This window comes from Lissotriton vulgaris, chromosome 11, assembly GCF_964263255.1.
Source record: "Lissotriton vulgaris chromosome 11, aLisVul1.2, whole genome shotgun sequence".
NCBI lineage: Eukaryota > Metazoa > Chordata > Amphibia > Caudata > Salamandridae > Lissotriton > Lissotriton vulgaris.
Genome location: NC_141699.1, coordinates 97,697,550 through 97,723,522, shown reverse-complemented (window position 1 = coordinate 97,723,522; position 25,973 = coordinate 97,697,550). Strand labels below are relative to the sequence as shown.

At 50.2% G+C, this 25,973-nt stretch overlaps 1 protein-coding gene across 4 annotated transcripts in view; it reads right to left on the bottom strand.

The window, feature by feature from the left end:
- CABIN1 (calcineurin binding protein 1) overlaps nt 1-25,973 on the bottom strand; it is a 1,446,726-nt gene that overhangs the window by 997,034 nt on the left and 423,719 nt on the right. For all 4 annotated transcript variants that reach the window (XM_086942778.1, XM_086942776.1, XM_086942775.1 and 1 more), the window contains exon 14: nt 20,106-20,184. In XM_086942778.1, the coding sequence (XP_086798904.1) occupies nt 20,106-20,184 (79 nt within the window). The remainder of the gene's footprint in view (nt 1-20,105; nt 20,185-25,973) is intronic.

The following is a 25,973-nucleotide window of genomic DNA, read 5'->3' as shown; positions in this document are numbered from 1 at the left end:
CACCTGGCTACAAAGATTGGCTGTTCCAGCCCCATGCAAAGGGCCCACGGATCCTTCCACGCCCTGGCTATATCGCGTTTCGCCAATGTGAGGCCTAGTTGCAGAAGATGTCTTTTATAAACATTGCCCCCTATCCCTTCCATGATGTGGAGCAGGACGAACTGTGGCGTACGCGGGAGCTCCCAACCAAAGACCTCCGACAGACAGGAAAACACCCCCCTCCAGAATCGGTCAAGTGATAGACACTGCCAGGCCGTATGTAAGAATGTGCCCTCCTCCCGGCCACATCGAAGACATTCCGGGGAGGCAATCAATCCCGCCTACCACAGTCGGACCCGAGTGAAGTAGGCCCTGTGTAGATATTTAAATTGAATAAGGCGGAGACGCATCGCTACTGCCGCTCCCATGGGGGGCGGCCAAGGCTTCCCTCCAATCCTCCTCCTCCAGTGTACCGACATCCTCCTCCCGATCCCCCCGAAGCGTGGGGGAGCCGTGAGTAACTGGGGACTGGTAATTTCGGGAGATCTTCTTTGTCTCCAGATCCCCCTTGAAGACCTTTGCCTCCAACTGGCTAAATTCTGAAAGATTCCAGGCCCTCTAGGCTGGGGAATAGTGCGTGGCGGAGTTGGCGGTACAAAAGGAACTTGAACCGGGGCATACAAAATTCCCCCTGCAAATCACGAAAGGACTTAAGTGACAAATCCCTCACGACATCACCCAGGGTCGAGATACCCATAGAGCCCCGAAAGCCCTGCAGGGCTGCCAGGTCAGGCAGGTGCCCATTGTGCCATAGAGGAGTTTCTCGGCTCAAGGTATTCCACCATCCCATGAGCCTCAGATTTTAAATACTACCTGCATGACTGGTGGCATCGCACCCCGCAGCAACGCCGAGTAAAGAATAGTGTGTAATGTGTGAGGCCTCATAAGGCAATGCTCTAACGCATAAGTCGGGTCCCCCCTATGCCCATACCACATTGAGGACCAATAAATGCGAGACCTGATAATAAGTAAGGATATCTGAGGTCACGAGTCCTCCGCAGTAGGTGGATAGAAAGCATGTGCGCAGCGCTACACGTACTACACCCCCCTCCCACAGAAACTGCCCAAGCACAGAATTCACTAGCCGGAACCATCAAGATGCGATCGGGTACGGGTGATTCTGTAGCTGGTAGAGCAAGCAAAGGAGCTCTACCATCTTGAAAATTGCTGATCTGATGTATATTGTCAAGGGCATGTGCGATCAGATTTTTATATCCGCACGAACTCGCTCCCAAATCGGTGCCAGGTTCCGCCTCCCAAGGAGTATCAAAGAAATAGGTGTGGGATTGGTACACCACCCACAGGCGAACCAGGAATAAGAGGGCATACTGGAGCTTGAAGTCTCTCAGTCCGGCCTTCGCAGCCATGAAAGATTGGCGCTGGCGCTGCCTCTGCACTAGTCACTTATAGTCCAGAAATATTAGGATACGTTGATTGTCATAGAGCAGCGGTTCCTTGGCCCGCTATCACTGGCCAAGGGCGGGCCCCCACAGGGAGTTTCTGAATAAGCGCTCTATGGGCCCGCTCCACAACGAAACACCGGGACAGGGCTTCAGGAGGGAGCCAGCTTTCCAGCCATTGTGTGAGGAAGCGTTCCAAGTTGCCATTTTCACAGCCCTCCAGAAATCCAACAAAGCGCAGGTTGTTCCGTCAGGCCCGCCACTCTGCATTCTCAACTCGGAGCGCCAGGCCCTTCTGGATGTTCTCCATGCTTGCCACCTTTTGCTTCAGGACTGTGACATCATTTTTCACTCCTGAAATGCAGGTCTCCGCCTCAGTGATGCGGGACACTGCATTCCACAGATCCTATCGAAATAGCATAACGTCCGAGCCCACCGCTCCAATTTTGGCATCTAGCATGTCCCTGGATTGGGTAATTGCCTCCATCAGGGCTACATTATCTGGATGGCCTCATGCTGGCCCGTAGCACCAGCCGCCGCTCCGAGGCCGGTGAATTTATCAATGATCCCATGTTTGGTGGAGCCACTGCTGCCCTTGTCCCCCGTCATATCCACTGTAAGCGGACACCCCACAGGTTCGGACCAACAGACGCCGACGTGGGAACTCCCTCTGCGTATGTTTGTAGCCAGCCTGTCAGGGCCCGACCCATCCCCCGCAGGAAAGCGCCCCCGACGCAGGGCCCGCAAACCACCAATGGAGGCCACGTACGGTGGGGCCCACCCTGTAGGATGTGTGTGGGCAAGCCAACTGCTAGAGCTATCTCACTGTTAGGCAATGCGGGGGGCCCCCCTCCCTTCCGCCGCTCCAGCACACCCCAAGCTGCGCTGCCCTGCGGTTAACGCCGTCTCCGGGACCCTTGGTGGTCCGACCTACTGTCGATGTAAGCACTTCTGGGGTAGAGAGAAGGATGGAATATGCTACTTACCAGTATGCATCTGTTCTTGGCATGAAGGGCTGCTGACATTCATATCTGTGCATAGATCGCCGCCTAGTGTTGGGTCCAGATGATTGCACATTGTTGTCCTGGAAGAGTCTTCGAAGTATCACGAGATAGGTGGCTCCTCCCCTGGACTACAGTGCGCATGGGCATCCTCTCCATCCTCAGATTTTTTTTCGCCATTGTGGCAGAGATGGAGTGTAATGCAGAAAGTGATGACCATGCCTGAAAATGATTTTGAGAGCTACAGCTGCAACAGGCACCGGGGAGGAGGGTGGGCGATATGAATGTCAGCAGCCCTTCATGCCAATAACAGATGCATACTGGTAAGTAGCATATTCCGTTCGAGGCATGAGGGCTGCTGAATTCATATCTGTGCATAGAATAAATAGCAGTTACCTCCTTACCGGCGGGTGCCCGTGCCAGCTGCAGCAGTCTGAAAGAGAGTTCTGAGAACAGCCTGTCCTACAGCAGCTTGCTGTTTGGAGTGTACATCTATGCAGTAGTGTTTGGTAAATGTATGTATGGTGGTCCATGTGGCTGCTCTACATATATCCTCTAGAGGAATGTTACCCGGGAAAGCCATGGAAGCCCCTAACTTGCGTGTGGAATGCGCTCTAGGGGGAACTGTTAACGTGCGCTTAGCCTTTTGATAACAGATCTGGATGCACTTAACAATCCATCTGGCTACACCTGACTTGGAGATGGGGTTGCCTTTATGTTGTGGAGAGAAGGCAACGAACAGCTGTTTAGTTTTCCGAAAGTCTTTTGTCCTGTCAATGTAATACAGGAGAGCCCTTTTGACATCCAAGGTGTGCAGTGCTCTGTCTGCCACTGAGTCAGAGTTAGGAAAGAAAACTGGCAGTTCTATGTTCTGGTTAAGGTGGAACTGCAAAACCACCTTTGGCATGAATTTAGGGTTGGTGCGAAGCACCACCCTATTTGCATGAATTTGCAGGTAGGGTTCCTGAATCGTGAGGGCTTGCAGCTCACTGACCCTCCGCAGCAACGTAATAGCTATTAGGAAGGCCACCTTCCAGGTAAGAAACTGCATTTCACAGGAATGGAGTGGCTCAAAGGGTGGCCCCATGAGTCTGGTGAGAAAGATGTTTAGGTTCCAGACTGGTGAAGGGGGGTGTCTGGGAGGGATTACTCTCTTAAGGCCTTCTAAAAAGGCTTTAATGGCAGGCACCCTGAAAACAGAAAGGTGCTGCCTGTTTTGAAGATAAGCGGCTATGGCCGCCAAATGGATCCTGATTGAACTGTATGCCAGGTTGCATTGGTACAGATGCAACAAGTAACATATGATGTTTTGCGTAGACGCGTCCAACGGATTAATGTCATTGTTGGAGCAGTAAATAACAAACCGCTTCCATTTGGCTGCATAGCAGGCCCTGGTAGTCGGTCGTCTCGCCTCCCTGATGATGTTCATGTACTCAGGAGGCAAGTTGAGGTATCCAAACTCTATGACCTCAGGTGCCAAATCGCAAGGTTCAGCTGTTGTGGATCTGGGTGCTGAATGTCGCCATGGCTCTGCGTGAGGAGGCTGGGAGTGAGGTGCAGCCGCTGGTGAGGCACCACTGAAAGTTCCAGGAACGTGGTGTACCAAGCTTGCCGTGCCCACGTTGGAGCAACCAGGATGAGTGTCATGGAGTGCTGTCGCAGTTTGCGCGCCACCAGAGGTATGAGGGGGGCTGGCGGAAAAGCGTACGCAAATCTGCCTGACCAGATCATCCATATCGCATTGCACTGAGACTGCGGGTGTGGGAACCTGGCGGCGAAGTTTGGGCATTTTGCGTTCTCGCTTGTGGCGAAGAGGTCGATGTCTGGATGACCCCACTGTTGAAAGTATGGACGGAGTACTGACGGGTGGATCTCCCACTCGTGCATCTGATGACTGTGCCTGCTGAGCAGGTCCGCCATTTGGTTGTCGACACCCGGGAGATGCTCCGCCATGAGGAAGATGTTCCTCTGAATGGCCCACTTCCACATGCTCTGGGCTAGGTGAGACAATTGCGGGGAGTGCGTGTCTCCCTGCTTCTGGATGTAATACATGGCGGTCATATTGTCCGTCCGGACTAACAAGACCTTGTTGCACAGGTGCAACTTGAATGCTTTCAGTGCCATGAAGATTGCCATCAGCTCCAACACATTGATATGCATTTTCTGCTGTTGTGTTGTCCATAGTCCCTGCACCGTGTAGTGGAGGACATGCGCTCCCCAACCCTGGAGAGATGCGTCCGTAGTTAGCACAATTTGTGGGACAGCCTCCTGGAACGGTCGTCCCCTGCAAAGGTTTTGTGGATTCCACCAATGCAGAGAGTTGTAAGCACGACCGGTCACCAACACTAGATCTTTCAGATGGCCATGAGCCAGGTTCCACTGTCGGGCTAAGCATTCTTGAAGGGGAAGCATGTGCAGTCTCGCGTGCGGGACTATGAATATGCAGGAGGCCATCATACTGATCAGTTGCATGAACACCTGCGCTGGCAGGGATCGCTGAGGTTGGAACCTCCGAATGAGCAGCTGCATGCTGTTGACCCTGGCAGGGTTCGGCTGCGCAGTGGCCGACTGGGTGTTTAATGTCGCGCCTAGGTACTGTTGCACATGGGCTGGCTGCAGGTGAGACTTCGCGTAGTTGAGGGAGAACCCCAAACTGTGAAGGAGGTGAATGGTCCGCGACATATCGCGGCCGCACTGCTCGGCCGACTTGGCCTGAACGAGCCAGTCGTCCAGGTAGGGATACACGTGAACACCGTGCCTGCGAAGGTGCGCTGCCACAGTCGCCAAGCACTTGGTGAAGACCCTGGGAGCCATAGTGACCCCGAACGGCAGAACCTTGAACTGGTAATGCTGATTGTTGATAGTGAACCTGAGATATTTTTTGTGACTTGGATGAATGGGAATGTGGAAATGTGCATCCTTGAGGTCCAGAGTGGCTAGGAAGTCGCCCTGACGGAGCAGCGGCAGGACCTGTTGTAAGGTTAGCCTGTGAAAGTGCTCTGAAAGGATGTATTGGTTGAGGGGTCTGAGGTCTAGAATGGGCCGCAGGGATCCGTCCTTTTTTAGAATCAAGAAGTACAGAGAGTACACCCCTGTACCCCACTCTTCTACAGGCACAAGTTCTATGGCTCCTTTTTGCAGCATGGAGAGTACTTCTTGCTGCAATAAGTGCGTGTGCTCTGCGGACATAGGACGGTTTCTTGGGGGTATGTTGGGGGGGTGGAGGTTAGTTCTAGACAATAGCCGTATCTGATAAGTTGTCTCACCCACCTGTCTGTTGTAATGTCTTCCCAGAGAGGCAGAAACTGCTGGAGTCTTCCCCCGACAGGTGTTAGATTGTCAGGCGGCAGTGACAAGAAGTCACTGTTTGTTGGGAGCGGAGGACATGGCGTTGTTATTGCCGCGTCCTCTTCCCTTGGCGCTGTTCCCACGGTATCCACCCCTGGTGTTTTTCGTGTAGGTAGACTGCGTGTTCCCCTTGGCGTATTGGGAGTGCTATAGAGCCTGTCCTCTTGTGGCTCCCCTGCTACCGGAGCGACGAAAGGAAGTGCCCCGAAACTGCTGGGACTGCAGAGCCCCCATGGATTTCGCCGTCTCAGTGTCTTTTTTCATTTTTTCAAGGGTTGTGTCAACCTCCGGTCCAAACAGGAGGTCCGGGTAACCGGCTGATTGAAAAGAGTAGTTTGGATCTCGGATTTAAAGCCTGAGATGCGCAGCCATGCATGGCGTCGCAGCATCACGCTAGTATTAATTGCCCTTGCGGCTGTGTCCGCTGCGTCCAGAGCGCATTTGATTGACGCATTGGAGACTAATTTTCCCTCTTGTGTAACCATTTCTGCACCTTCTCAGTACATATCAGGCATGTGCTGCACTAACTGTTCTAGTGTATCGTAGTGCGCCCTGTCGTATCTAGCCAACAGGGCCTGTGTATTGGCTATTCTCCAAATGTTAGCGGCTTGCGCTGCCACACGCTTTCCAGACGCTTCAAAGATCTTTGACTCTTTGTCCGGAGGGAGAGCGTCACCATTGGTTTGAGAGTTAGCCCTCTTGCGTGCATTAGCCACCACGAGGGAGTCCAAGGGGAGCTGTCCTTTGATATAGGTGGGGTCCACTGGTGCAGGCCTGTATTTTTTGTCGATCCGGGGGTTAATAACCCTGGCCTTGGTTGGCTCCTTGAAAATGTCCGGTGCATGGTTGAGGACCCATTTAAGCATGGGCAGTGTTTTAGTGGAGCGTTCAGATGTTGAGAAGGTGTCAAATAAGAAATCCTCCTCCACTGGCTCGGCATGCATGTCGACGACATGGTTAAGGGCAGCACGTTCAATCAATGCATTAAATGCTGCGGTGTCCTCTGTTGGGGATGGTTTTACATTGTAGGACTGTGAGTCCGGAGCAGTATGGGGGTCATCAGGGTCATCGCCTTGATCCCCTGTCCCTGACCATTGATGCGAGTCATCCTGATCAGGGTCTGTGTGGTAAGAGTACGCCATTTGGCCATAGTCTGTATGTAAGTCCTCCTCACTCTGAGCTGGAGAATGAGGCACATGTTGCGAATAGTCCTGAACAGGCTCAAAAAGAACAGGAGATGTGGAGGAGACCATCTTCTTTTTGAGTGGAATCCTGTAGCCCTCCAACGGATGTTCTGGCGTGACCTTCCGCTTGTGGACAGTAAGCCTGCCGGTCTCGGAGTCGATCAAGAGTTTAGCCTGGTTGTCATACGAAGGCTCATGATAGACAACCTGTTCGTGCGCGGCCTTGGAGGACACCTTCGACGTCTTGGAAGCCTCTGTGGCTTCATGGCGTTCTAGATGCTTTGGGCGGGCCGTAGGCGGAAGTCCAAACTTTATTTGCGCCGAGGCCGTAGGCTTCGAGCCTGAAGCGGCTGATTCGGGCCTCTTCGACACCTGTGTAGGCCGCTCGCTTGCTCGCGTAGAGTCGAGCTCCCGGCGCGTTGGGCCCCCATCCTTGGGTGTCGCCGACACCTTCGGCGCCTCCTTGGTTGTGGATTCTGCGCGTTTTCCAAGCATAGCCTTGAGGCCTGGCAGGTTTGATTCGAGACTTTTCCTCGACGGAAGGTCTTTGGTCTTCTCGCCATGTTTGGTTGTCGACGTCGGCGCCGACGCCGAGCCCTTCGAGGCGACGTTCTTGCTAGTTGAGGCCTGTTTCGATGGCCCAGTCCTGGAGCCGACGGCCATCTTCGACGCCGAAGGATCTTCGGCAGCCTTTGTTTGGACGTGCGTCGACGTTGAACCGACCACCATCTTGAGTAGTTTCGGTTTCGATTTCGGCTCAAACTGTTTCGGTTTCGTAGAATCGACCGAAGGCTCCTTGGAAAGGGTCTTAGCCTGGTTTTGGCGCGGGGCTGTAGACCGTGCAGAAGGATCTTGGCTAAGGCCTTTCGGCGATGACTCGACCGGAGCCGGAGGGGGCTTTATAGTAGAGATAGGCCCCGTAACTGCGGGCAGGCTCGGCTCTCCATTGGAGTCGTCATCGACGGCCCCAAGGGCCTCATCGTCGTCCCCTACCTCGACGACGTCTTGGTCGTGGACTTATTCCTCAGCTTGGTCGTCCACCTCGAAGTTGGAGTCCTGCTCCGACGCCAATTCCGACATTTCCTCGGGAACGTCTTCCTCGTCCTCCTCCTCTTCAGGGAGGACCTCTTCGTCTCCGGCATCAAAGATGTTCGCAGGTGCAGGGGCCGACTGTTGGGCCGACTGCCTCGCCGCACATCGAAGTTTGATAGTTTTCTTCGAGCGGAACTTCGAGCAGGTGAAACATTTTGACTCGTCGTGGTCGGGGGACAAACATGTATTGCACACTGGGTGCACATCTAAGTTGGAATATTTCGAATTACAAACGGGACACTGCTTGAACGGGGTCCGTTCCATCGTCGATGTAGTCTGGGCCTGTGTAGTCGAAATAAATCTTGTCTTTCGACGTCGATTGTAGAACTCGAAAAGGACAGGCACCGAACGATACAATACCGACGCAGTGAAGGCCTTTTGGCCTTAGGAGTAAGAGTACAAGTTTTGGAAACTGGAGTCGAGATAAGGACATCCGAACCCAATGGCGGAAAAAAACAATCTGAGGATGGAGAGGATGCCCATGCGCACTGTAGTCCAGGGGAGGAGCCACCTATCTCGTGATACTTCGAAGACTCTTCCAGGACAACAATGTGCAATCATCCGGACCCAACACTAGGCGGCGATCTATGCACAGATATGAATTCAGCAGCCCTCATGCCTCGAACACAGAGTTGCTCACACTCTACCCCCCGCGGCTCAACACTGCCGTCGATCTCACGCCCTGCCTCCAGGGTAGAGGGAGACCCCACTGCTACGGGCCGGCCAATGTCCACACTTCATGCCTACCCACACTCGGGGCGCACGCCACCGACCAAGGCCTCACCGTCCTCACCTGGGTATCCCCACTCGGCCACCGTGTCTCCTCCTCCGGGCCCACACCAAGCACGCCACGAGGCGTCCGCCAATCATATAGGCCTCTGGTGTCTTCACACAATGTCCCCAGGGCAACCAAGGCCAACCTCTGTGGTTGCGAGCGGGGCTGCGACTTTGCTAGATGCCGCCGATATCTAGCCTGGGTGGAGGGGTGGGGGGATATGGTGATGGTCGCAGTTGTGAAGGGAGGCCCAATGTCAGACCCCTCGGGATCCCCCGCGCTGCCCGGTCGTGTCGCCAATCCCCGGATGTTGCCCCAAGCCAGAGGGGAGGGACGTCGCCGCGGGAGGTCCGTCCGGCTGCAGACACTCCCAACCGCTCTGCGGCTGCCTCTATCACTTGCGGCAAACGCTCCAGCCCCTGGGGCGACGAGGCGCAACGTGACGCGACGCAGGCCTGGTCAAACGCCACACGCGGCGCTCCTCACTCCCAGGGCAAGCCCAACTACACGCCCCGGCTCCTCCGCTCGCCACTAGGTCGCTCCTCGTGGGGACCCAGGCTCCGGCTCCCAGCTGCTCCAGACGCCGCGATTTCACGTCGGACCACAACGATCAGTGCTTAAGCGCCACTTCCAGGACTTCTCAGGGTCAGAGGGAGTCAGGATAAATGTAGGATATTCTTTGGGCTGGACGGAGCTTGCCTAGCACACGTCCGCCATGAAGACCTGCTAAGCCACGTCCCCACAATGTCTTTTTAAATGTTTCCCAGCACCGTAGCAGTACAGTCAGTGCATGCTTCCCCAAACACTGTGAGGCCCGGTGATCAGCCTTACCCACTCTCACTAGTGTAGCGCCACAGAAGACCTGGGTGCAGGTTAGCCGCCCAGCGAATGGCAGTATTCTGGATGCTGTAGGCAAGGTGGCCACAGTGCTCCTCCGGTCGTGCGGTGTCTTCCTGATTCCATTAGCAGGTTGAGTGGCTGCTAGTGATTAAATCAATGCTCTGCTTCTACAAGTCGCATTCCACTACGCTTCAATTCACTTTCACATGCTGCTCAAGGGTAAATGGTCTCTCTGATCCTAACGTCACCCACCTGGCAGGCAGAGGCCGCGAATAGCAGCACACAGGGCGACACCTCCTCTGGGACAGAGCAGAGCACAGGGTGATGGCCTTTTTCAGTCACAGTAATGCACAAGGGCTTAATCTTTACTGCTGCACCCGGCTGGTTACAACAGGCAGAAGTCGGGCTGAGTTTCTCCACACTGACGTACAGTCACCATTGACGGTCCGACACTTGACAATTTTAGGAGGTTCCAGTTCCGATTTCAGACAAAGATGTGATTTAGTGTCTCAGTCGTTGCTGTAGCGGTTGCCCACTTCAAAAACCCACTCCTCTGTTCTGTCATTTTTCCAGGAAGCAGTCTCTAACAGCAGAAACGACTTCAAGCTTGATAGGCCTACATCACAGGCCTTGGGAGTGACTAGAGGACCACACCCAGAAGTAGCCTCAATGATATATGCCTCCCAAAAAGTTAAAGAGGCCCCAGTCCTGCTCTTTACAATTCCCTGTCTTTGTTTCCTTTCTCTTATCACCCCCATCATCTCTCTGACAATGTCCCATATACCCACTGACCTTTTCAGAAACAAAAGGCCCTTTTGAAGTGCACAAAAACGCCTGGCTCTCCCTTCCTCCAGTGTGTGTCCCTCCAGCATTCAGGAATGCAGACACTCCACACATCTGTCTGCGATGGTTTCTCCACCTCCACATCTTTCCAAAGCCCTGGGTTTCTGATTTGGAACCCAATTACAGCATGCACAAGATGAACACTGCACAGGGCTACATACTAATATGATGTAGGGCAAGTTAGCTACACAGCAGTGGAACTTTACACGAGTGGGCCAGTAGCCCTCACTCCAGTGACACTGAAAAAAATGCCTGTTCACTCTACTAATCACTATTATAAAACGGTATGCTTCTGCTACTTAACTCTGGCTAAGGACAATAACCCTTTACCTCTACAAGAATAATGCTTTGTGTACCTGTCCCAGTCTAAACAGACCGCAATCCCTAAGACAGGCCTAAGTCCTGGCGCATACGCATCACCTGTGTTTGCCCATGATCAAAAAATCAGTATCAAGGATACAGATATGTGGCGAGGTCAAGTGTTTAATACCACCTTTTCCGCATTTGCTAGAGGGACACTGATCTGGGTTAGGGCTGGACTACCATTTCAGGTGACCCGACAGGCGATTGACCCTGAGGGCAGATTGGTAGCGGGTAAACTGTGATATTACATTATGCAGCATATATACACCAAATACAGAGCAGCTGGTTTTCTTGGGGAAACTGTCGGGGACACTAGCACACTATCTGACTGGCCCGGTAGTGGTTGGAGGAGACTTCAAATCGGTGACGGACGTCTCGCTGGACTGATCTCACTCACCGCTTAGAGACTCCCCGGTTCACCGGTTGGCCAAGGGCAGGCTAGAGTAGCAGGCACGCTGGAGTTTGGTGGACGCTTGGCGCGTACGGCACCCGACTCATCGGGATTACTCCTACTTCTCTAGTGTACATGAGCTGCATGTTCGGCTGGATACAATGCTGTGCTCCCCATCGGTGATTCCAACTGTGGTGCGAGCCAAATATCTCACCAGAACAATCTCAGATCACAACCCCCTATTGGTCACTTTAGACTGGATGTCTGAGACTCCATATGTCCCCACTTGGAAACTACACCCTGACACTTTAGATGACCCGCTCTTCCATGCAACGCTAGAGGAGGGGATTACGCAATATTTTGCAGACAATGCTGGCACTACCGCGACCAGGGCAACTGAGTGGGACGCCTTCAAGGTCGTCATTAGAGGGCTTTGTATTGGGAGGCAGGCAGGGGTACGGAAGGTTCTCCTAGGAGACTTAGATAAAGCGCAGATAAACCTGCGGGAAGTAGAAATAGTGAGGCCTGGACACACTGAATTACAAGAGAGAATCGGCACGGCTCGGGAAGCAGTGGCAGTAGAAGTAGAGCGACTCCGTAGCTTTGACTACAGGACCTACTCGACGAGGGTGCATGCAGAAGGAGATAAAGCGAGCACACTGCTGGCATGGTTGGCCAACCCCACACAGCGACACTCCCCCTTCCTGGTCTTGTAGGAAGACGGGGATACTATGGTGTATACTCAGGCCGAAATACTACAGGGCTTTACACGCTACTACGAGATGCTTTATAAAAGCATGGTGGCGGATAGGGATCCAGCTCCAGACGCCTTTCTGGACGAGCTAGATTTGCCACAAGTAGACCACGATCAAGCGGAAGATCTAGGGAAAGATATAGAACTGGGGGAGATTCGGGGAGCTATAAAGCGTATGGCCCGCAACAAAACACCAGGGCTGGATGGTCTGCCGATAGAATTTTATGGTAAATATATAGACCTATTGGCACCGAGGCCCTTGGAGGTATACAAGGAGGCCAAGGAAGCGGGCCGCTTGCCCCAATCAATGAGAGAAGCGCTGGTGATCCCGTTGTTGAAGCCAGGGAGGGAAAGTGGCAGCACGGCTTCGTATAGGCCGTTATCCATATTGACGACTGATTACAAAATCATACGTCTCATGAGCGAAGACAACTTCGAAGCACAAATGACCTTGATACTGTCCGTCGACATAGAGAAAGCTTGGAATGGGACTACTTATATAATGTTTTGAAGCGCTTCGGGCTTGGAGAAGAGTACATACGATGGACGAGAGTCTTATACACCTCGACAGTGGCGAGGGTGCGGGTGGGGAAGCTGATATCCCGCCAATACCCTGTGGCACGCGGGACGAGACAAGGATGCTCCTTGTCCCCCCTCCTGTTTGCCCTCGCTATAGAACCTCCAGCTAGCGAGATCAGGACTGGGAAACACTATACTGGACTGCAAGGTAGGGATGGGTGACACCTTATATCCCTATATGCGGACGACCTATTACTATTTCTCGAGAATGCAGAGGCGGCCCTGACAGGGGCGGAAAGACTACTTCAACGCTTTGGAGAGCTCTCGGGCCTAAAAGTTAATTGGTCCAAGACTTGTATGTTCCCTGTGCGACAGGGGGAGGTTAGGCCCGATGGGCACCCGTTGATAAAATGGGAACCCACCTGTTTTAAATACCTCGTGGTGTATATATTTATACGATGGATAGAAATGGAGTAAATGGGGATCCCATTTGCAGGTGGAGGTGTGCACATAGTTAACATGACCTCAGTGGTCTCATGCTGATTCTTTCACCATTTTTATCATAAAGACTCTTAATTACTTCCAATTTTGATTTTCTCATCATTGTTTATTTATTTTCTTCATTTTCAAAAAATCCGTTTGAATTAATTCATTCATTCATAACAGTTTTCTGCTCAAACATTTAACTTCTACCCGATGCATTTCGGGTCAAGGGTGACCCTTCCTCGGGGGTCTGTGAGGGAAACAAGGAATTACATGAGTGTTACTGCTACTCTCAATTTCTCACATTGATCAGTTTCTAGCACTTCATTATCTCAGTGGCAACTTAATGTCAATACGAAAACAATGTTACAAAATACATCAAAGATACTCGATTTCGATTGTCCTCATAAGTATTTACAGATAAAGCATAGATTGCACCCTGTACCACGATCAGATATACACACGTTCTATTTCCGTTTAGCAAAATAAACTATGTTAGGCAATTATCAAAAGTCACTTTCCTTCAACATGTCAAACTAAACAAATTTGTCAAAAATCATTACTATTCTTTGTGAAAAGTAGCTCTAAGGCGAGCGTTCCGTTCTTACTCACAGTTAAATATCAAGCTTCGCGCGCCGTTTCCGTTCTGCCAATCGCTATGCGTCAAACATTTACCATTCTATTTTAACTCGTGATCACGCTCGTGGTTGGTTCTAGTCCCGTTCACGTGATCGCAACGCGATCTATAGCGAGTTATTCGTATTGTATCAAAACACTTATACACATCATAAAATGCTGTGAGGCATAGTGGCAACATCTAAACAATTGTACCCTCATATTTACGCGATCAGCGCTAAAACTTGTTAGTGAAAACTTATTGCGAAGATCTTACTAGAAAAGCTATTCTAACACATTATCAAATAACTGTGGGTTACCCTGTTCACAAATAAGGTATTTAAATGAATGGAAAAGAAAACACCAATGTTAAACATTTTAGACATGAAATTACGTGTCGGCCATCTTGGAATGGGATCATGGTTCATGCAATATGCTATGTGCAGGAATATAATAAAGCCTTTCCAAATTGTTCATAAGAAACAGGATAGTTCTATCCTGTCATTTAATCCATGGGGATATAGACTTCCCAATCTATGAATCCAAAAGTATTCGGATCTTAGTCTCTGTTTGTGAGTGTCCTGATCTGTTCTTGGTTTAATCACCTCCAATATGGTGAAACGTAACTGTGCTATGTTATGACCTGATTCTGCCCAATGAGTTGCCAATGTTGATTTTACATTCTTCAAGCGAATATTGCTTTTATGTTCCGTGATCCTTATTTTAATTTTTCGTTCAGTTTGTCCGATATATAGTTTCCCACATGGGCATTTGATCCCATACACTACTCCTTTGGTGTCACAAGTGCTTGAATGTCTTAATGAAATCGTTTTTCCAGACATGGGATGCGTGAATGTCCTTCCCACCATTACATTGTTACAATGCATACAATTTTCGCATTTCTGCATGCCTTTATGAATTACTTCCACATCCTCAGGTGTTTTCTTTTTCATTAATTCCTTCATATTCTTTGATCGGTGGTATGCAAATGTGATGTTTTTGGAAAACAATGTCTGCAGATCTGGCTCTTCCGTGATCAAACTCCAATGTTGTCGCATGATATTCGCAATTTTCACTGATTGCATAGAATGTTTTAGTACACATACTGTTGGTTTGTCATCCGGCTTTACTTTAGAGTGCAATAGTGTCTCTCTATTCATGGCTATAACTTTGTTCTTGAAATCTTCCAACAAAGGCTCTGGGTATCCTCGTTTCAAGTATTTTTGGATCTGTTTTTCGAACGTGGTTGCTAAATTAGTAGGGTCAGATGTGATCCTCTTTTGTCGGATGAATTGAGATAGCGGTAAATGCTTCTTGAGCGAATAGGGATGAAAACTGGTGTAGTGTAAACAACTATTTCTGTCTGTTTCTTTTGTAAATACACTTGTGTTGATCTTTCCTTGTTCGATATTTATCAGCACATCCAGAAATGGTAGTTCATTTTGATCCATTTGGTAAGTAAATTTCAATCTCTCATGTTGTGAATTCAAATCCTGAATATTCTCCATGAGTTTCTCTTTAGTGCCACACCAGATTATAAAGATATCATCGATATATCTTTTGAATGTAATCAGACTTTGTGTCCAGTCTGGGTTGTTCAAAATGTGGTCATTCTCAAACTTTGCCATGAAGGTGTTCGCGTAGGACGGTGCCCCCCCAAACCCCATGGGTGTTCCACTACATTGTCCGTAAAATTCCCCTTCCCATTGGAGATAACTGTGTAGTAATGCAAATTGTAATATCTCAAGTAAGAACACTCTTTCTGATCCAACAATCTCATTTTCTAGTAGGCACCATTCCATTGCTTCAATTCCCTCATTATGAGGGATAGATGTGTACAGTGCTGTCACATCGATTGTACATAGCCACACTTCCTGGTTGGATGGAATGTCCAGTGTCCTCAATAGATTCAAGAAAGAAGTAGTGTCCTTAATATGAGTGCTCCATTTCTGTACAATGGGTTGTAAAAACCAATCTAGGTATTGACCCAGTGGTTCTGATAGTGAGCCACATGCTGACACTATTGGTCTGAAGGGTGGTTTGTTAGCGTTCTTATGAATTTTAGGCAACATATAAAACTGTGGCCTTCTGGGGTATTTACTGTTCAGGAATTGATATGTTTTTGTCGATATCCATTTCATCTCTAAAGCTCTATCAAGAATGGTTTTTAGAGTACTGGAGAATGGTAAATGTTTGACGCATAGCGATTGGCAGAACGGAAACGGCGCGCGAAGCTTGATATTTAACTGTGAGTAAGAACGGAACGCTCGCCTTAGAGCTACTTTTCACAAAGAATAGTAATGATTTTTGACAAATTTGTTTAGTTTGACATGTTGAAGGAAAGTGACTTTTGATAATTGCCTAACATAGTTTATTTTGCTAAACGGAAATAGAACGTGTGTATATCTGATCGTGGTACAGGGTGCAATCTATGCTTTATCTGTAAATACTTATGAGGACAATCGAAATCGAGTATCTTTGATGTATTTTGTAACATTGTTTTCGTATTGACATTAAGTTGCCACTGAGATAATGAAGTGCTAGAAACTGATCAATGTGAGAAATTGAGAGTAGCAGTAACACTCATGTAATTCCTTGTTTCCCTCACAGACCCCCGAGGAAGGGTCACCCTTGACCCGAAATGCATCGGGTAGAAGTTAAATGTTTGAGCAGAAAACTGTTATGAATGAATTAATTAATTCAAACGGATTTTTTGAAAATGAAGAAAATAAATAAACAATGATGAGAAAATCAAAATTGGAAGTAATTAAGAGTCTTTATGATAAAAATGGTGAAAGAATCAGCATGAGACCACTGAGGTCATGTTAACTATGTGCACACCTCCACCTGCAAATGGGATCCCCATTTACTCCATTTCTATCCATTGAAGAAACAGTGCCCTTAGACAAAGCGCTAAAGGAGTGAGTAGCACACAAATGAATGGTGAAACATTGGTAAACAGATTACACTAGAGTGCCAGACGAAATACAACTAAGATATATATTTATACCACACACCGGCGGACATGTTGGAAGGCAATGTGGGTCGTTGTATACGGGCACTGAAGGGCAGTATGGCCTTTTGGGCCACTCTGCCACTATCACTGATGGGCCGAATTTCCCCTTTAAAAATTATAGCATTGCCGCGACTTCTGTACTTTTTTCGTACACTGCCTGTATGGATACCCTGTTCCCTTTTTAAATCGTTAAAATCACAAATATCCTCATATCTTTGGGGCGCAGGGAGATGTAGGGTCGCCCAGAAAACGCTCCTTTGACCGAAAGATGAGGGGGGACTAGCAGTCCCGGATTTTGAACTCTACTATTTGGCAGCTCAGTTGCAGCTCTTTACACAGGAAGTAGCGAGAGTGTTCAGAGGCCCAGAGCAGGAGAGGGATGGAAGCACACCGCGCCATGTCTTAGCTTACATAAAACTACAACAAAAGCTAGACTTGCGGGACCTTACCATGGAGGAACAAACGTTCCGCCTTTGCTGGAACAGATCCCAACGCCTGGCGGGAGTGCGTCACCCGTACACGCCGGAAATAACTATCGGAATGGTGACGGCGTTACCGCATGGTGGGGACTGGTCGCAGCTGCAGGTCTGGGAAGAGGCGAGACTGCAAGTCGTAGGAGATTTGTACGAGGACGGGGCGCTGCTGCCTTACCAAATGCTCCAGGAAAGGTTTGACTTACCGGGGGGGGGGGGGTTCTTATTGCATGCCGCGATCACTAGAGCCATGCAGGCGAGCTGTAAAGGAGGGGTTACTGGAACCCACGACATCTATGCTGGAACCCACGACATCTATGGCCTGCCAATATACCATGATGGCGGCGGGTACTTATAAAGCGGTCACATGTCTCCATGCTAGAATGCTCCGAGAAAACTTGCACCTTTGACCGGGTTGAAACACAAGTGGGAAGCAGATATAGGAAAGGAGATCCCAGAGACAGCTTGGGCGCAGATAATGCGACGAGCCCGTAAGAGCACTAGGAACGCACGCTTCCAACTAGTGCACTTTTTTATACTACACAGATCGTATTTAACGCCAGGGAAAATTCGTAAGTATTTTGGAGTGAATGAGGCAGCGTGCCCTAGGTGCACCAAGGAGGGGGTCGAACTGGACCACATGCTGTGGACTTGTCCAATGCTGGGAGACTACTGGAAGGCGATAGGAGACACGTTGAACGAGGTGACGGGAAGACAGTTGCAGTTTGACATGGCTATCAGTGTCCTACATTGGTTCACTCACACCCCAAACACAAAAATACCAGCACATTTATTGACATGGGTCTTATATTAGCCAAGCGCGAAATTACTAGACATTGGAAGGCGGGGACTGGTCCTTCGTACAGACGATGGATGAATGAATTCCTGAAATGGGCTGCCTGCGAAAGCTCCCTTAGATATCAGATGGCACGTAGGCGTCAGGACGACAAAGCATTGGACGCAGCGACGGCGTGGGAGGTGTTAGTACAAGCCCTACGGGACCTAGAGACACATGATGAGGAGGAGGAGCAGGATAGTGAAAGGGAAACCCTCCGACACATCCAGGACACATCGCACTCCTAAACACTTAACGCTCCTGGCACATAGCTCTAGATGACTGACTGAGGTGACATGCGGATGTGGTGGGACATTGGGGGGGGGGGGGGGCGTTAGGAGCACTAAGGAACTGTAGATTGCGCAGTGGCACCCCATAGTGAACACTGTAGAAGGAACTCTCAGGATACAGCACACAATATCTTAAGGTTGGCGAGGGACACTCCAGGAGAGTATTACGGAGGACATTCCACTTGACATTGAGGTAGGGGTGTTCCTGACTGGTATAATCACCCGCCGGAGGGTTCAATGATTGGGGGGAGAAGTGACATGGCAGGCTGTGTTAAGGCGCTTCTAGTCGCGCATGATCGTTTCATAAGGTTGATTGCAGGATGGGGGTTGTTGGGGGGGAGGGGGATTCTTGAGAGGGGTTGTTCACAAATGGAAACGCGGACATGAGGTCTTCCTACTTCCTACTTAAGTTCTTTCATTTCTCATGGTTAACGCCGCCCGGCGTCCGGGATGTGGGCACACGGGCTGTGTGACAGGATTCTGAGAGTTTGGTACATAGCAGCCACTAGGTTTGGAACTATGGACTGTGGTTACATGTAACTTATATTGTCTGCAATAAAAATATATTTAAAAAAAAAAATCAAGGATCCAGATTTATTGCAGCAGGGATACTAAGGGCAGGGGTGCGAGTCTGTTACCATGAGAGGCCTTTCAGGCTCAGTGTGTGTAAGAGAAGACACCACCAGCAGAGGCCAGATTGGGAGTTCTGGCAGATCCATGTGGCCTGAAGGTGCTTCAAAGAGACCCAGAATCATTTGCAAAAGCTACTGCATGACATCCTTGAAGGCTTCCACCTACGGGGGATTAGAAGACGGCCTTGGGAATTCAGGCATATCGGCTACTGGGATTGGAGGTCAGAGTGGGAAGACTGACGCAGAGTTTGGTCCTTTGAATGACAACAGTGCGAGGTATCGCATGCGTAATGGGGAGACAATTCTTGTCTGGTCTTGTGCCTACATCAAGAGATGTCCTTCAACTTTGACTTACACGAGGATGGAAGTAAGGATCAAGACTATGACCTGGAGTGGATGACGTCACACACTTTGAAGCATGACCTTCCCCGTTGCTTGTATTCGGAGACATGCACCATTGTCTACAGTTCCGTAATGCATTTTGGAATATCTGGTGCATGATCTGAAACATGCTTGGAACTGAGGCACCAAAGGCAGTCGGAGATGAGTATGTGACCAACATCTGCTTTTTGTAGGTATGGCATGGCATGATGGTTAGATTGTCTTGGAGAGATAGATCGCTAGCACACAGTCCCGAAAACATTTTTTGAAGGTGGTGAAGAACTGACAAATGTTAAACACTGGAGCTCCGGGTCCACTTTGAGAGTCAAAGGAAAAAAGTAACTGGCATTTGGGACAACTCCTATATATACAGCCCTGCACCACCATTTACAGAGGTGGGACAAGGCAGCAGTTAAGTACAAGGGCACCACTTATCAGTATACAGGAGCAATTAATAAAACGTTTTTGGAGCCACTCGGGTGCCTGGGAGGGAATTCAAAAGGGGAGTAATCTGCAGTTAGCAGTATTCATCAGAAATGTAATTATTGTAAATCTTGTAGGAACCAAGAACCACCCCAACTAGCACTATATAAATATTAAATTAAGCATTTCCCCGGTTAAAATTCATTCTATAGCTTTTAGGCATGGAATTTTCTATCAATACCATGTGCAATTCTACATAGTTTGGTCAGCAGGAAACTATAAATCCCTCCATATGGTGAGGCAGTTTCAAGAAAGCCTCCAGTAAAAGGAGGAAAAAGAAAAAGGAAAAGTGTCTTATATACAGGCACAGCAAGATAGCGCTTAACTTGTTAATGTTGTCACTCATACCTGTGGAGTTCTTTCCCTTGTTAAGCAGCCACTGGTCCAGTTGCAGTTCCATACAAGACAGGCACATCACCATCATATCCTGGGCAGAAAAGGGTGCACCTCAGTAAAGGGCTGTGACAGATTCCAAAACACTCAAAACAAAGACATTGACCCCCAGACAGTATTTATCTTTAATGTTAAACTACATTCAACTATTTTCATATATCATCAGTTCACGCAACAGCAGCACAACTATCACTCCTTTAGCAGTCATTAAGGAGAGACCATACAACAAGCCATGTTAGGGATTTTTTAAATAAAGTTTTAAAAACACACACATTAAACTTTGTAGACAGAAAAACATATGTATCCATGGGAAGGAAAACACAACTAATCCTCTGACGCACATGACATTTTAAGGTACCTGTCCAGCTTAATCTATACAGAAAATATGTTTTTTGATTCATGGCACTGCCTTTTAGACTCCAATAAACAAACTGAATGTTTGTCCCACAGAAGAGATTCTAGAGCTTCTTGCAGCAGTGACTTTAGAAAGTTCTCAAGGACAACTTCAAAAGGATTTGAGCACTTACAGATTTAACACCTTGGCTGCTAGCAGTTTTCCCGTCCTGTGCTGGAAATTGCCATTTTGCTGGTGTCATGACGAGCTCAGCTCGTCATCAGCACAGCTCAACCGTGCATCATGACGAGCTGAGCTCGTCATCAGCATCAAAAGGGTTAATGACCTGAAAATATCAACGAGCTTGGAGGGGTAGGTTGTTGTTTGAGAGAAACAATATTTGAGCAGGTACTGATGTTAAGAATGGTTACAGGGAGAATGATTTCTTCATATTAGAAAATTAGAACATTTTATGATTATTGTTTTATTTCAAGCGTAAAAATATATGAAAACTAATAAACAAAGGGATCGAATACCTAGAAATTATGTAATTGAGATAGCATCGCCTCGTGAATTATAGAAAAAAATGTTTGATGTAATATTGAACAAATTATACACACATATATTATACATTATATATACACATACACACACACACATACACACACCCATGTTCGCTGAAAAAAACAAAGGTGGAAGTGACAGTTATAGTTACATATTTTAAAAATCTTAGAAATTGAGTGAAAAAACAATGTTGAAAGGGACATTATAGTTAGGTTAAATTGAAACAAACAAAACCACTGAAATTGACCAGTTAAAGCTATCTGTAACACATGCTCTAAAGTAACTAGAACTCATGCCCCCACCATGCGGTGTTGTTATCAGTGATGTTAGTAATGTTATCAATGATGTCAGAAAAACTTCATGAGTGATTTAATATGCGCGATAAATAGCAGTGCTTGGTGGGGGCGTGGCTTGGGAGCAGATGGGACAGGCTGCGTGAGCACTGAGCTCTGCGCCCGATCCCCAAATTACTCCTGATTGCAGAGTCTCTCCGACCCCCTCAGCAGAGCAGAGTGTGCTGGGGCGACCTGGGGCTCAACGGAGATGCACCCTGCCTGCGGCCGAGCACAGAGCGAGTGCTACGGCTACTGCACTGGGCAGGGGTGCTGCTCGCTGGGCGGTGCAAGATGGCGCCGAGTCTAAATAGCTATCCCCGGGAGCTGGAGTCGATGTTGCCTGCCACGATCGGAGGCGGGGTGTCCCTGCGGGGGTGATGCTGAGGACTAAAGCGTGGAGCCCCGAGGGCAGATTTCATCACTGTAGCTGTGCAGCATTGAGAGGGACGGCGCAGACTGTGGGGAACTGGCAGCAGGGACACTGCGGGAGCTGGAGGACCGTGAGATTACAAAAGGCTCCGAGGCGCACTGTTGCGGGAGAGCTCAGCCTGTTTGTGGAGCGTGCGGAGTCACCTGCCCCGGACTGCGCCAGAGTGAAGACGTGGGCGCTGGATCCTGCGGGCGGGGCTACGGGGCTGCTACGGAGGACCTCGCTGGGGGCAGGCAATCTGCGATTGTAGGGAACCGCTTCCCTTGATCGCCCCGCGTGATTGTTAGGACCGAGGTCTGGAGTGCGGCTGAGCTGGGGTCACCGGTGAGCAGCGGCGGCACCCACGAGGACTACTGACTGGGCTCCGGGACTATTTCGACTGAGTGGCAGTCCTTAAAATGGCGGCGCCATTCACTTGAAGGGCCTCTGGAGGGCAGTTCAGGTGGACACCTGGTGGCAAGTCGCAGAGCACCTTGCACCCTGAAACGAGGCTAAATAGGTGTGGCAGCCGCTCCTGTGCACTGCGAGGGTCGCTGGGTGGTCTTGGGGCCGCGGCCTATATAACGCCGGACAGTGGTGGGCGGTGGACCTTTACTTGCCCCTGTGCGGGACTGCATCGAATCGGGGTTGCCCTGACCCAGGGGCGCACTGGAGGACTTCTTTGAGCATGGCAGCGGACAAGGTGGACTGAGGCCCAGGAGGGGGGGAGCCTGTACGACTGCGTCTGTACCCGCTTGGACGGCACACTAGAGACGGAGCACCACCACTGGCAACGCCCCGGACCAACACTGCGCGCCGCTTTGAGCTGGAAGGACCGTGGATCCTGACTGCTGCTGCCCACTCGGGGCTAGTACGGATGCTGCGGCGAAGCGGCCGGACTCGCTGGCCATGCGGTGAGAGGTGAGCGCCTCAGACCTAAGCAGAGTGAAGGGGGGCATCTATCTAACTCCCTGGACCTGGTCGCTGACTATCAACATAGTTGGAGTGTATTGAGGGGCTCCGCGACACGGTATTGGGGTGTGCTGACAATTGCAACCATGGGCAAGCCCCGGGGGAGGAAGGAGGAGGATCCGCCGCCTTCCGACGCTGAATCCCCGCCTAAGGAGAGCGGGGAGGTGCAGGAGATGCCACAGGCTCCGAGGCTCCAGATCCAACTGGACAAAATCCTGGCCGCTATTGCAGACTCCGAGTCGCCCTCCAACAAGACATTGCGCAGGTTGCGACGGGACTGGGCCTACTGCGAGCTGACCACTCAAACTGTCTGATCGGGTGAAGCAGGCTGAAAATAAGCTTCAGGTGATTGAACCTGCGCAGACCGTGTTATCTGCGACGATGGCGAGCGCCCTGGAAAGTCTAACGGTGCTGGAACGGTGGGCGGAAGACGCGGAAGGCAGGAATAGGCGGAACAACATTCGCGTGGTGGGGCTGCCAGAAAAGATTGAAGGGTCGGACATGGTGAGCTATCTGGAAACTTGGCTTAAAACGGTGGTGGCCCCTGAGGGGCTGTCGGGCTTCTATACCTTGGAACATGCTCATCGCATGTTCCAATGTATAGAACATGCCTATAGGCATCCGCTAGGCCTCCGCTGCAGGGGTTGCCCCCGCGGCTGGTGGTGGCACGGCTTACATTTTAAGGACCAAGATTTGCTCCTCCAGAGGGCTCGCAGTGATGGCCCTTTCCAGGTTGATAACAGCAAGGTCACTCTCTTCCCGGATTATTCGCTTGATACTCAGATGCGCCGTATGTCCTTCCAAGCTGTTAAGAAAGAATTGCATGCCGAAGGGATTCAGTACTCTGTTCTTCCCGGCCAAACTGCGTATTGTGTTGGATGGAAAGACCACCTTTCATGACACGCCGGAGGAAGCATGGGACTGGCTGGAGTTCTACAGAGCTGGCAAGGATGGCCAGGATGTAGAGGCACAGGAGTTGGTTGGTGAATCTCAACCTCGCATGTTGCGATGGCTGTGGCATCGATGGCGGGGGCTACAGAAACCATCGACCTCGCAGACGGAGATGGAGCACAGGGGAGTACTGGACGCAGTGAAAGCGATCTCCGGAGAATTGCTGAGAACTTCGCCAACGGCCTCAGACCTTGGAAGCGACGAGGGCCAATTGGAGGCAGAATCCTCTGCATCAGACGATGCACATCTACCACTGGTTACTCCTGGAACAGCTGACGGACTATTGGATGAGTAGACTTTGTACTGTCCCTGGGTTTGGGAGTTTCGGCATGGCTGGATGTACTATGTGAATCGTCCCTGTTGGGGGTCTTTGTGGTGTATTAGCCGCGTAGCGAGCTGGGAAATACGTTTGGTCTTGATTAAGGAGGGGGAGGCTACAGTATTGGCGGGTGGGTTCCGGGGGGCTCTGGAAGGGTGTTACATTTCTGGGGTCAATGGTTGCGACACTGGTTTATTGTAGGTTGTTCCCTAGGCTCTATCCAACCCCCACCGGATGGTACTAGTTAGTCTGCCTTAGTTTTGTCTGAGGTGCGTAGTTGGGATAGTTTGGATGGGATTCACTATGTTGGTGCCTGTTCTTGGGGGGGAGGGAGGGAGATGCATTGGGCGGGGGGGGGGGGGGGGGGGGGGTTGTTTGGGGACATTGCATGCCGGCGCGACTAATCGACAATGTCGACCTATTGAGTGTTTTGTATAGTGGGCCCACTGCCCGGCAACCAGGGGGGGAAGGCTGGTTTGTGTGGTTTTTGCATTATTGTCATGGGTCCACTACCTGATTTGAAATGTGTGTCCTGGAATGTTCGGGGATTGCACTCCATGTAACGTAGGTACAGAGTCCCCTCCTACTTGGTGCGTCGGGCGTGCAGGTGGCTTTCCTACAAGAGACTCATTTGACCAAGGCGGAGGGGCTAGCACTGCAGCGTAGATGGCAAGGCCAGCTTTATTCCACCCCTTACTCAGCCTTTGCAGGGGGGATTTGATTTGGATTAGGGCGGGGATACCCTTTCAGATGATTAATCAATTGGTAGAACCCGCTGGCTGCTATGTTGCGGTTAGAGGCCTCCTCTATGGGCGAGAGGTGACTCTCTGTAGTGTCTATGCTCCTAATGTGGAGCAGGCGCCTTTCCTGGAGACATTATCGTCTGCCTTTGCAGATTATTTTACAACACCAGTGTTGATGGGGGGAGACTAACTCACTTGTTGATGTGGCCATGGACAGATCTCATCCTCCGCTGCCCACGGCCCTGATCAATAGACTAGCCAAGGTTCGGGCCCAATGGCAAGATAACTGGGGACTCATCGATATTTGGCGAGCACAGCACCCGGACGACAGGGATTACTCGTATTACTCGGCCCTGCACGACCTGTATGTGCGGTTTCGACGCCATTTTGTGTGGCCCGACCTGGTATCACTTGAGGGCGGTAGCGAGTACTTATCACGTACCATATCGGATTATAATCCATTGTTGGTAAGTTTCTGTTGGGTAGTGGAGCGTCTTAGGATCCCGACCTGGAGATTGCGTCCGGAGATGTTGGAAGACCAGGTCTTTCGCACAGAGATGGGGGATGGGGTGGAACACTACTTTGCGGAGAACGCAGGCTCCGCCACGATGACAGCCCTAGAATGGGATGCCTTTAAGGTAGTGGTCCGCTGGATCTGTATTGCCAAATGGGTGGGGGTGAGGAAGCTGCTATTACAGGAGGTTGAGGCGGGTGAACTGGCCCTACGGGAGGCTCAGAGAGCTCACTCTGATGGATTTGGGACGCGCGATGAAGTTCAATCCAGCAAGGAGGTGGTAGCGTTGGTAGTAGAGCGCTTACGATGCTTTGACCATAGAGCTTACTTGTCCTGTGCGCATGCGGAAAGAGATAAGGTGGGCGCATTACTGGCTTGGCTGGCTGACCCCAGTCCTAGATGCGTACCTATATTGGCATTAGCTTCGTCCTCGGGACGTTTGGAACATACGCAACATCAAATAAATGATCGATTTTGATCCTTTTATGCGAGCCTTTACACCAGCCAATTACAGACTGGCGAGGCGGACACTCTACCTGTGATTGAAGGGGAGGAGTCGGAGGCCCTCAGGCAAGATATTACGCTAGCTGAAATTCGTAGCGCCATTAAGCAGGTGGCACGCAACAAAATGCCGGGAAGCAATGGCTTGCCTATCGAATTCTATTTAGCATATATTGACCTC